Here is a 12,695-nt window from a genome sequence, read left to right on the forward strand (position 1 = left end):
TCAATGTTATCCTGGTTTTGATTACTATAGCTTTGTGGTACAGTTTGAAACAAGGGAGCCAGGTGCTTTGTTCTTTCTCAAGATTGCTCTGGCTACTGAGCATCTTTTGTGATCCCTTAAAATTTTAGGAATAAAATTCTATAAAATTTTATTGTTGATTCTAATTCTGTAGAAAATGCCATTGGAATTTGGATAGGGATTGCATTCAATAAAGGTTGTTTGGGGTGATAGGGACATTTTAATAGTGCTAATCATTCTAACGCATGAACATGAAATCTTTCCGTGTGTGTGTGTGTGTGTGTGTGTGTGTGAGTGAGATCTTCAATTTCTTCCATTAATATCTCATAGTTTTCAGCCTCTTACCTCCTGAGTTAAGTTTTTTCCAAGGTGTTTTATTCTTTCTAGAGCAATTATGAATGGTATCATTTTTTTACTTTCTCTTTCTGATAGTTCATTATTAGTGTATAAAATGCCAGAAATTTTGGTGTATTGATTTCATATTCTACAACTTTACTGAATTTGTTTATTCTCAGTTTGTGATACAGTCTTTAGGGTTTTCTGTATATAATATCTCGTCATAGACAAATGCTGCACTTTTTCCTTTCCAATTCGTATGACTTTGTTCATTTTTCTTGCCTACTTGCTCTAGTTAGGACCTCCAGTTCCATATTGAATAAGACTGGCTAGAGCAGGCATCCCGGTCTTGTTCCTGATTGTACAGGAGAAATTTTCAGATTTTCACCGTGGAGTGTGATGTTAGCTACAGGCTGGTCATACACAGCCTCTGTTATGGGTGCGTTCCCTCTATACCACTTGGTTGAGAGTTTTTAATCACACATGAATGTTGAATTTTGTTAAATGATTTCTCTGAATTTATCCCGATGATCATACGACTTTTATCTTTCATTTTGTTAACGTGCTCTGTCCCGTCGAGTGATGTGCAGATGTTGAACCATCCTTTGGAATAAACCCCACTCGATCATGGTGTGTGATCCTTTCAGTGTATTGTTGAATTTGATGTGTTAATATTTGGTTGAGGATTCTTGTATCTATGTTCACAGCAGGGATATTGGCCTTTAATTTTCTTTTCTTGTCATGTCCTTGTCTGATATTGGATCCATGTGATGCTGGCCTTCTAAAATGAGTTTGGAAGCATTCCCTTGTCTTTGAGGTTTTGGGAGAGTTTGAAAAAGATTGGTATTAATTCTTTGAATTGGGATAGAATTCACTGGGGAAGCTGTCTCATCCTGGATTTGTGTGTGTTAGGTTTTTGATTTCTGATTCAATCTCCTTACTAGTAGTTGGTCTGTTCAGATTTTCTGTTCCTTCATAATTCAGTCTTACCAGGTGATATCTTTCTAGGAACTTAGACATTTCTTCTGTGTTGTCCTGTGTTTTCTCATACATTTGCTTGTACTAGCCCTTCTGGTCCTTTGTGCTTCTGTGGTACCAGCTGTAACACCAACTTTCATTTCTGATTTTCTTTATTTAATTTCTTCTTTTTTATTTAAGTATAACTGATATACATTATAACTAAGTTTTAGGTGCACAACATAGTGACTTGACAAGTTTCTACAGTGTGCTGTGGCCCCCACAGGTATAACCACCCTCTGTCACCCCACATCACGATCACAGCATCACTGAGTCTGCTCCCTTTGCTGTGCCTTTTCTTCCCAGAACTTCATAACTGGAAGCCTGTACCTCCCACTGCTCTTCACCCATTTTGCTCATTCCCCCCACCACCTTCCCTCTGACAACCATTAGTTCTCTGTATTTGTAGATCTGATTCTGCCTTTTTTATGCATTCTGTTTTTTTATGCATTTGGTTTTTGTTTGTTGTTTTAGATTCTTCAGATTAGTGAAGTCCTATGGTATCTCTTTCTCTGTCGAACCTACTTCCTTTATTTCTCTGCTAGGTCCATCCCTGTTGTTGCAAATAGCATGATCTCATCCTTTTTTTTACAGCTGTGCAATATTCCATCGTGTGTTACATGTGTGCTGTGTGTTGTATATAGATATCTCTATATAGATATATTTATAAATCTCACATCGCTTTTATTCATTCGTTTGTCAGTGGATACAGGTTGTACTTGTACAAACTTGCACTTGTTTCATTTTGTTATTGTTTTCTGGCTCTATTGTTATCTTGGTTATTGTAAATAATTCTGCAATACATAGAGGGGTGCAGATGTCTTTTTGGGTTAGTGTTTTCATTTTTTTTTTTCCGGTAAATATCCAGTGGTGGATTTATTGGATCATGTGGTATTTCTATTTTTAATTTGTTGAGAAACTTTCATTCTGTTTTCCAGTCTACCAATGTACATCTCCACCAACAGTGTATGAAGATTTCTTTTTCTCCCTTCATCAGCACTTGTTACTTCTTCTGGTTTTTATTTTAACCATTCTGACAGGCATAAGGGATATCTTGTGGTTTTGACTTGCATTTCCCTGGTGATAAGTGAGGCAGAGCATCTTTTCTTGTGTGGGCCATCTAGTATGTCTATTTAGGTCCTCTGCCCATTTTTTTTATTGGATTGTCTATTGTGTTGTTGTTATATAAGATCTTTATATAGATTTTAGATGTTAACCTTTTATTGGATATATCCCTTGCAAATATTTTTGCCCATTCAGTACTTTGCAATTTTGTTTTTTAGTGATCTCCTTCATCATTAGCAAAAGCTTTTTATTGTGATATTGTCCAAATACTTTATTTTTGCTTTTGTTTCCCTTGCCTTAAGAGCTATATCTAGAAAAATGTTGCTACATCTGATGTCAGAAAAATTACTGCCTTTGTTACCTTGCAGGAGTTTAATGGTCTCAGGTCTCACATTTAGGCCTTAAATCTATTTTTAGTGTTTTTATTTTAGGTGTAGGGTGTGAAAAAGTGGTCCAGTTTCCTTCTTTTGCATGTAGCTGTTCAGTTTTCCCAGCAGGATCTACTGAAGACTGTCTTTCCCCCCTTGCATATTCTTGCCCTCCTTGTTGTAGATTAACTAACCATATAGTTGTGGTTCTATTCCGTTCTGTTGATCAGTATGTTGTTTTGTGCCGGGACAGTACTGTGTAGATGACGCAGTATATAGCATGTTTCGTAGAATTCATCCATGAATCCATCTTGTTCTTTCTTTTATTACTGATTCAATTCTTTTTTTTTTTTTTTTTTTTTTTATTACTGATTCAATTCTATTAGTAGTAATTGGTTTGTTTGGATTTTCTGTTTCCTCCTGATTTAGTCTGGGAAAGTTAGGTTCAGGGCTTTAACATTTTGTCTATGTTGTCTGGTTTGTTGGCATATAATTTTTTATAGTATTTTTTTATAATCTTACGTATTTCTGTGATGTTTCTTGTTTCAGATTTTATTCATTTGGGCTGTTTTTTATGAGTCTGGCTAAGGGTTTATCAATTTTATATATCTTTTCATAAAACCAGCTTTTGGTTTAATTGATTTTTTAAAAACGTTTGTCTCCTTTATTTCTCCTCTAATCTCTGTTATTTCCTTTCTTCTCACCTTGGGTTTTGCTTATTGTTTTTCTCATTCCTTTAAGTGTAGGGTTAGATTGTTTGAGCTTTTTCTTATTTCCTGATGTAGGCCTCGATGGCTATATATGCCCTTCTTAAAACTGCTTTTGCTGTCCCAAAGATCTTGGATGCCTGTGTTTTCATCATTTGTCTCCATGTACTTTTCATTTTCTTCGGTTGATCCATTAACCCATTAATTACTTAGTATGGTGATGTTTAACTTCCACGTATTTGACTTTTTACAGTTTTTCTATAAGTGATTTCTAGTAAATGGTTGTGATCAGAAAAGAGGCATGGTATGATTTCATACTTCCTAAATTGATCGAGGTTTGTTTAAAGGCCTAAATGATCTGTCTCGAGAATGTTCAGTGTGCACTTGAAAAGAATGTATATTCTGTTTTGAATGGAATGTTCTATATATATATCCATTATAGCCATCTGGCCCAGTATGTCATTCAAAGACACTGTTTTCTTATTGATTTTCTGCCTGAATGATCTATCAATTGATGTAAAGGGGGGTGTTCTAATTTCTGTCCTTATGTCCATTTAATATCTGCTTTATGTATTTCGGTGCTATAGGGTTGGGCATGTAGATATTTACAATTCTTATATCCTCTTGGGTTGATTCATCATCATGTAATGTCCTTCTTTGTCTCTTGCTATAGTCTTTGTTTTAAAGTCTTTTTTTTTTTTTAAAGATTATTTATTTGACAGGCAGAGATCACAAACAGGCAGAGAGGCAGGCGGAGATAGAGAGAGATGGAAGCAGGTTCCCTGCTGAGCAGAGAACAGAAGAACTCCAAAAAAGTTCTTCAAAAGAACTCTCCAGGGGCGCCTGGGTGGCTCAGTGGGTTAAGCCGCTGCCTTCGGCTCAGGTCATGATCTCAGGGTCCTGGGATTGAGTCCCGCATCAGGCTCTCTGCTCAGCGGGGAGCCTGCTTCCTCCTCTCTTTCTGCCTGCCTCTCTGCCTACTTGTAATCTCTCTCTGTCAAATAAATAAATAAAATCTTTAAAAAAAAAAAGAAGAAGAACTCTCCAAAAGAGCCCCGGGACCCTGGGATCATGACCTGAGCTGAAGGCAGAGGCTTAACCCCTCTGAACCACCCAGGTGCCCCTAAAGTCTATTTTGTCTGATAAAAGTATTGCTACCCTGGCTTCCCCACCTCCACTTCCATTTGCATTAAATGCTTTTCATCCCTTCAATTTCAGTCTGAATATCTCCTCAGGTCCGAGGTGAATCACTTGTAGGCAGCAATATATATATATTTTTTCCAATCCATCCTGCCACCCTTTATATTTCGATTGGAGCATTTAGTCCATTTACATTTAAAGTAAAGGATAGGCATGTACTTGTTGCCATTTTGTTATTTCTGCTGTTATCTTTGTTATGTCCTCCTTTCTACTAACTTGAGACTTCATCTTTCCTTCGAGTTTATTGAGATATAAAAGTTAGATTATCAGGTCTCCTTATTTCTTTATGTAGGCTTTTATTGCTGTGAACTTGCCTATTAGAACAGGTTTTCTGTCTGTTTTCATTTGTCTGAAGGTATTTTTTTATTTCCCTTTTGATTTTTTTCTTTGTTCCATTTGTTGTTCATCATCATGTTGTTTAATCTCTATATATGTATGGATTTTCTGGTTTTCTTCATGCAATTGATTGCTAATTTCGTACCACTGTGTATGGTCAGAAAATATGCTTGATATTTCAGTCTTCTTAAAGATATTGTCTCATTTTTGTGTCTAACACATGATGTATCCTGGGGGGATGTTCCATGCGCACATAAAACTGTATATTTTGTTGCTTTTGGATAGAATATTCTGTATGTAACTGTTAAGTCTATCTGATCTAATGTGTTGTTGAAGGTGGTTTCCTTATTGATTTCCTAGATAGATGATCTATACATTGATGTAAGTTGGTATTAAAAATGTCCCAAGTGTTGAAGTTGTTACTGTTCCTCCAATAATAAATATATTATACATATACATCATATACATATATATAGATGCGCTCGTATGTTGGGTACTCCTATGTATGTTATATCGTCTTATTGAACTGATTCCTTTGGGGCCCTGGGTGGCTCAGTCTAAGCATCTGCATTTGGCTCAGGGCGTGATCCCGGATCCTGGGTCAGCCCCAAGTCGGGGCTCTCTTTCTCTCTCTGCTGCTCCCCCTGCTTGGGTATCCTCTCTCTCTGTCAAAGAAATGAGTACAATCTTAAAAAAAAAAAAATTGATTTCCTTTATTGTCATGCAATGCTTTTCTTTTTCTATTATAGTCTTACTTGTTTTAAAGTCTGTTTAGTCTAATGTAAATACAGCTACTCCAGCTCTTTACTTTCCTTTTGCACAGAATATAATCCTTCATCTTTTAGCTTCCACTCTGTGCGTCCTTACATTGAAAGTGTGTATCTTGTAGGCAGCACTGGGATGGGTCCTGTTGTTGTTTAATGCATTTGGCCACTCTTTCTACTAAATTCTACTAAGTAGAATTTAGTCTACTTCTATTTAAGGTAATCAGTGATAGGTATGTACTTGTTTCATTTTGTTATTGTTTTCTGGCTCTTTTGGAGTTCTTCTGTTCCTTTCTTCTCTTGCCCTTGTGTTGTTTGGTTCATTTCCTGTGATGGTATGCTTAGATTCTTTTATTTAAATACTGTAGGTTTTTGCTTTATCACCGGGCTTATATAGAAAACCTAAATCGATTATCACTCTATTTTAAGTTGGTAACACTTAACTTTGAATGCATTCTAGAGCTCATCTTCAGATGAGTGCTCTTTGCTACATTTTAAGTTTTTAATGTCACATTTTATATCTTTTTAACTTGTGTATCCCCTAACTAATTATGGTAATCCTAGTCATTTTTACCACTTTTGTCTTAACCTTCATACTGGCTTTAAAAGTGATTAATCTTCTACCTTTACTCTATATTTCCTTTCCAGTGAGATTTATTCTTTTATTTATTGTTACTAATTAGCACCCTTCTTCTTAGCTTTTATAGAAGTCCCTTAACATTTCTTGTAAGGCTGGTTTGATGGTGATAAAAGCTGTTAGCTTTACTTGTCTGGAAAATTCCTTATCTTTCTTTCAATTCTGAATGATAACTTTGTTGAGTAGTGTGTTTTGGGAAGGGTCCCCAACTCCCTCCCCTTTCAGTTCTTTAAATAGATCATGCCACTCTATTCTGGCCTGCAAAATTTCTGCTGAAAAAAACCTGCTGATAGTCTAATGAGTGTTTCCTTGTACATTAACAGCTTGTTTTTTTCTTTTGGCTTTTAAGATTCTCTCCTTACCTTTAACTTTTGACATCCTCATGATGTGTCTTAGTGTGGGTCTCTTTGGGTTCATCTTCTTTGGAACTCTCAGGGTTTCCTGGATCTTGATGTTTGTTTGGTTCTCCAGGTTAGGGAAATTTTCAGTCATTGTTTTTTTCAAGGAAGAGCTCCGCCCCTCTCTCTCCTTCTGGGATTCCTAGGATGGGAACATTAATCCATTTGATGTCACCCTATAAATCCCTTAAGCTGTCTTTCCTCCTCTCATTCATTTTTCTTTGTGCTGCTCTGATTGGGTGAGTTCTACTGCTTTGTCTTTGAATTCACTGATCCTTTCTTCTGCTTCATGTAATCTGTTAAATGGCCCTGGTGGATAACTTAGTTCAGTTACTGTATTCCTCAGCTCTGCAACTTCTATTTGGCACTTTCTCATATTTCCCATCTCTTTGTTAAAGGTGTCACTGTTTTCATCTATTCTCCCCAGTTTGGTAAGCATCTTTATGACCATTACTTTGAACTAACAGGTAGGTTACTTATTGCCATTTCACTTCCCCCCTAAGTTTTTATCTTGTTCTTTAATTTGCAATGTACTTTTTTGTTGCTTCATTTTGCTTGACTCTCTGTTTCTAGGCATTGAAGTAATCACCTCTCCTAGTCTTGAAGTTAATTCGTGTAGGAGATAAGCCCTGTTCAATCCTGCCCTAGCTCTTGCTCTCAGATACTTGTGCTTGTCCAAGGAGCCTATTAGGTTTTTAATAGCTCCCAGTAGCTAAGGATGTGCCAAGACTTGAGAGTATCAGAGAGAGGAGACTTGCTTTCCCCTTCTTGTCCCCCTTTCCCACCCCCCCCTTTTTTTTAAAACAGTGGCTGGAGTTTAACTAGGTACATTGTCCCATAGCTAAAGCTAACATAGTCAAGTTTCTTGTAGATCATGCGACTAAGTTCGGGACAAGACTTAAAGTAACCTGGGGCTTTTGCATACTCTTCAAGAAGAAGCTATGTTGGGGCACCTGGGTAGCTCAGTTGGGGGTGACTTCAGCTCAGATCATGATCCCACGGTCCTGTGCTCGAGCCCCAAGTCAGGCTCTCTGCTCAGCAGTCTGCTCACACTCTGGCTATCTCATTCTCTCTCAAATAAGATCTTAAGGGGCGGGGGGTTGCCATGTTTTCCTCTTGTCCCTTTCTCCCTTCTTCATTGTTTGGATACAAATGTTGGCAAGAGTGGAGTAGCCGTCTTGGCCCATGAGAAAGAACCCACCATTTCTTGAGAAAGGCAGAGCAGCCAAATATGAACTGGGTGAGAAATCTCAGACTGCTGAGCTCTGTTAGAAAGGAATAAAGGTCTATCTTGTATAAGTTCTATCTACCTGGGCTTTTGTTCCTGCAAAATTTGTACCCTAATTCAGAGACATATTGGAGCAGCACTTAGCTGTAACCAAGTACATTACATAACCAGTAACTGTTCATGATATAGCTCCCAACAGTCCAAAAGGCAAGGTACCTGGATTAAAAAGGCAGTACAGTATTCTGGGAAAAACAAGTTCCTTCAGCCCCGCCTCTGCCATTTACTGACAGTAAAAGCTGGAAAAAGTTTTAACACTGCTAAGTTTCCATTAATCTACAGTACAGGGTTGTTGGGTGGAAACACTTTGAAAGTGTAATACAGCTTATGAGCCAATTACTGTTCCCTCTAGTTTACAAAATAACCAGGCTTAGCAGTGCTAGCCTAAATCACTCAAATGCTTTCTTTTCATGACTTAAGATAGTGAAAAGAGGAGGATGATCTAAGCCACGTGGGGGATTGTTTCCAAATATTTGGAAAGCAAAGAATGCAACATGTCACCGAGATCACTGGGACTAAATTAAGATTTTAAAAATAATATGAAAAGAATTTAAAATGATTCTATCACAACATTCATTGGCCAGTTTGTCCTGAATCTTTTACTCTGAAATGGTGTTTGAACCCACTCCTTAGTATTGGCAGGACTGGTAAGAGAGGAGACTGGAGGGTCAGGGTGCCAAGGGGGCACTTTAACACATGGGCCTGGCCACGGACCACGTGTGGAAGCACGCTCTTGAGAGGCCAAAGGGAATGCAACTTGACTACTGGATGATCAGATAGGTAAGGTGGTATTTATGGCGGGAGAACCTCCTTCATGTTGGTGAGCTGCCCCAGAACACCCAACACCGAGCCAGAGCTCAGCTTCACCAAATCCCCTTAGAAGGGAGCTGAACAGCACAGCCCTGTTTGTTCTCAAAGCCAGCTTTGTTTAACCCCAAATAATCACCAGGAACGAACTTTGGAGCAAGGAGTGAAGAGTTCTAGCTCAACAACCAAAAACCCCAGAAATCCCAATTTTCCACTGGGAATAAGAAATACGCCTGAACTGTCAAAAGAGAGTCAAATCCTCCAAATTTGCAATTAATTACAAGTTTTCCAAAATATATGGTGTGACTATAAAGAAATGAGATGAACTCCTCTGAAGATACGGATACCAATAAATTCACATTTCATGAACATGTAGGACAATTTTATCTGTACTTAGAAAGGCTCAGTCAAAACCAATAGGTGTCTATGTCCTTGGAACAACAGACACAATCCGTAAACAGAATAAAAACACTACATTAACTGTTCTTAAGTGGGAATTCTCAGACCTTGATGTATAAAATACATAGTATATTACATTTAAGATTTAAAACCCAATGAGTGCTTGGGTGACAGTCGGTTAAGCGTCCGACTCTTGGTTTCAGCTCAGGCTGTGATCTCAGGGTCGTGACATTGTGCCCCGCACTGGACTCTGTGCTCAGTGCAGTTTGCTGGGCTTCTTCTCTCCCCCCCTCTCTGCCCCTTCCACTTGTGCTCCTCCCTCTAAAAAAAAAATTTTTTTTAATTTAAATACAAACTGCAATAAAGCTGGAAAAAAATTAGAGCAAACATTTATAAAGTGCACACTAGGATGCCAGGTGTCCTCATTAGAGACCTCTTACCTCATCTGCTCGCTCTGACAACCCTGTGAATGCAGTATTATCATTTCACAATAAGGAAACTGAGTCAAGATAGCAGCTTAATGTATGAAGACAAAAAGACTATTGTGAATTTTTTTTTTTTAAGCAAATCTAGCGTTTCAATCTAAAAATGTTTACACTTGCGCTGTACCTTGGCTTCCTGAGATGGCTAAAACATTTTTCATTGTGTTCAGCGCTGCAATGAGACTGTAATTCCCTTGCGGGCAGACAAGAACTTCTATGCTTTTGACCATGGACAGACCAGCAAAGGCACACTGAACAGACTTGTTTTTCAGTAAGTGTGAAAACCAGAATGACTCTTAAGAAGGTTGAAAGTGTAAAAACAGTTCTCATTCAAAATAACATACACCAAAAGAATATGAAAATATGCATTTATTACCAACAAAGTAGCATTTCCCACAGCGATTTTTTCCCCCAGGGATACACACGCATACATACACACAGACACACACTATAGCAGGACAAAATTACATTTTCCACATACTAAAGATTCATACTCCAAAGAAAATAAGTACATGTCCAAAAGACAATCAGAAAGCAGCAAAAAAATCTTTACTTTTACTTTGAACACTAAAAATCTGTGAATAGAGACTCTCTCCTTAGGTAAATCAATGAAGATTTTCTCTTTAAATATTTTATTCATCAAATCAGACTTTTACTTGGCGTTTTTACAATTTGTATGTAATTAGAAATCAACCTCTGCAGAAAATATATGAAGTTTTAAGTGGCTGAGAATATCATGTGTTAGGCTTATTTTCTTAAAATGATACATAATTTTTCCTTTACAGCTCAAAATCCAATGTAAAACTAAGTATTTGTCCAGTAGAGAAATATAAAATGCTTACAGACAAGGTATGGAGTAATTTCTGGCAAATGCAAACTGAAATGTACTTGACCTTTTTCTTTTGCAAACACGCCTCATCTTCAAGCTCTTGTTTCACACTGATAATCATTTTACAGAAATAAGATGACTGGCACTGACTCAGACAATAAACAAATGACAGTGAGCACATATTAGTAAAGATATTTCGGTGGAAATCAAAGTATTAAACAACCAACATTTGGTAACAACATCCTTTTACTAATAGGTTACCAAGTTTTTCAATGTTTATATGAGTTGTTACACAAGTAAAAATGCTATTTTAAAATATTTTCATAATACATGCATTAAGCTAAGAGGAGAAGTCTCTTCTAAAATTTTTTTCAAGAAAAAAATACCTTCTTAAAGAGAAAATGTCCAAGTATATAGACTTATGGTTCATTATTTTTTGACCTATTAAGAATATAAATCTCCATGGCTATTTATGAATCTACAAAAGCCAAAGTGAATTCTTCAATTTACTCAAGCTACCAAGTCAAAAAAATAATAATTTTGTCATTTCTGGCACAGATCCAATTCACTGTCCAAAGACATGTTCTTGGATTAGTCCACTATCTCACAAGCTTTATTTTTTAAAGAACAGAATTCGTTTTGGCAATGTTAATTAGTATTAACTCAGAGATAAACAAATGATTCTCCCATCTAATTCTTTCCTGCTCAAACAGTTTAAACTAGATTTTTTTAAGACAATGGGGTAGGATCAACACTGTTAAGGAAGGACCTAAAAGCTTAGGTGCTAGAAACATGTTTTAAAACAAATCAGTGCTTCCCTCACTCTTGACATAACACTGAGAAATTTCAAATATAAACTGTAGAAACCAGTATATGAAATCTTAAGAAAAAATCTTACTAAAAATAATTATAAAAATGCTTTTAGAAATTGAAGATGTAAAATACACTTGACTTTAAATAAAAAAACAACCAAAAAAAAACCCAAAAAACCAAAACCCCAAAACAAACCCCACACATGCTTTACAGGGTTATTCTTTAAAAACCCTTATCACTTGATTTCTTTTCTGTCAATCTTCCGGTTGCTCCTTGCATCATCTAGTGGCCGCCTTGTGGCATCATTTCAGAGACGTTCTGCTACCATTTTTGAAGCCCAGTATGTTTCCCCTAGAGATCCCAATACAATTACAGTGGCAAGTTTTGTAAAATCTTTTCAAAGGCCCATAAAATCCCATTTCCTAGTGGAGATAAGGTAATCCTTTTTAATAGGAAGAAATGAATAGATCTGTCATAAATTATTATTATACATTAGTCTAGACATTTCCATATCAATTTTTAAAAAATTAAATATAACACTGGGAGGAAACTATGAGCTGTAGAGTCCGCTTTAGACTCGGAGAGGAATTAAAGTTCCTCTGGAATTAAAGCTCAGAATTACCAGGTCAAGCACACTTCCTGTGACAGGCAACCCCTTCCCCGGTACCTGTGATGTGAACACTAAGTCAGTACCTTTTGCCATGGGAACCCACTGACTTGTGGTCAGAGGGCCAAGGACTTAGGAGAAAGGAAGTCTTCAGTTTCTGTTGAACCTATCAGATGAGGTTCCACGGAAAGGCGTTACTATGGTGTCCGTTCATCAACCCTTTGCATTTAACAGCAGGCTTCCAAAAATGACCCATCTCTTAGTCTTAATGAATCTCCTTTTATTCAGGTGAGCCATACTTATAAACAGGATTTAACCAAAAAAATTCCAAAGTTCTTGCCCTTCACTTTTATTGAGAAGGTTGGGTGAATGTGATCCTGCGCCGCCGCCTTTGGAAAGCCTTTAAATTCCATCTGTTAGGTTCCAGCATATGAGGGCCATTGTAGACAAACAACACGGTCATCTTGTCAGAGTAAGGAAGATTTTGCAGGAGCTGTAAGTGTGAAAACAGATGGTCCTATAATGCCATACATTAAGAAGCACAGTTTGCCATCCTGACATGTGTCAAGTCAAATGCTATTTCTAACACTAATGACACACCTAGGAGGCTGGCAACTCAACACACAC

At 37.2% G+C, this 12,695-nt stretch overlaps 1 protein-coding gene across 2 annotated transcripts in view; it reads right to left on the reverse strand.

The window, feature by feature from the left end:
* Window positions 1–10,170: 10,170 nt before the first annotated feature.
* The window catches only part of SMC5 (structural maintenance of chromosomes 5), a 102,779-nt gene continuing 100,254 nt past the window's right edge, over window positions 10,171–12,695 (reverse strand). For both annotated transcript variants that reach the window (XM_044265924.1, XM_044265923.1), the window contains one exon: window positions 10,171–12,561. In XM_044265924.1, the coding sequence (XP_044121859.1) occupies window positions 12,418–12,561 (144 nt within the window). In that variant the 3' untranslated portion in view covers window positions 10,171–12,417. The remainder of the gene's footprint in view (window positions 12,562–12,695) is intronic.

This window comes from Neovison vison, chromosome 9, assembly GCF_020171115.1.
Source record: "Neovison vison isolate M4711 chromosome 9, ASM_NN_V1, whole genome shotgun sequence".
Lineage (NCBI taxonomy): Eukaryota > Metazoa > Chordata > Mammalia > Carnivora > Mustelidae > Neogale > Neogale vison.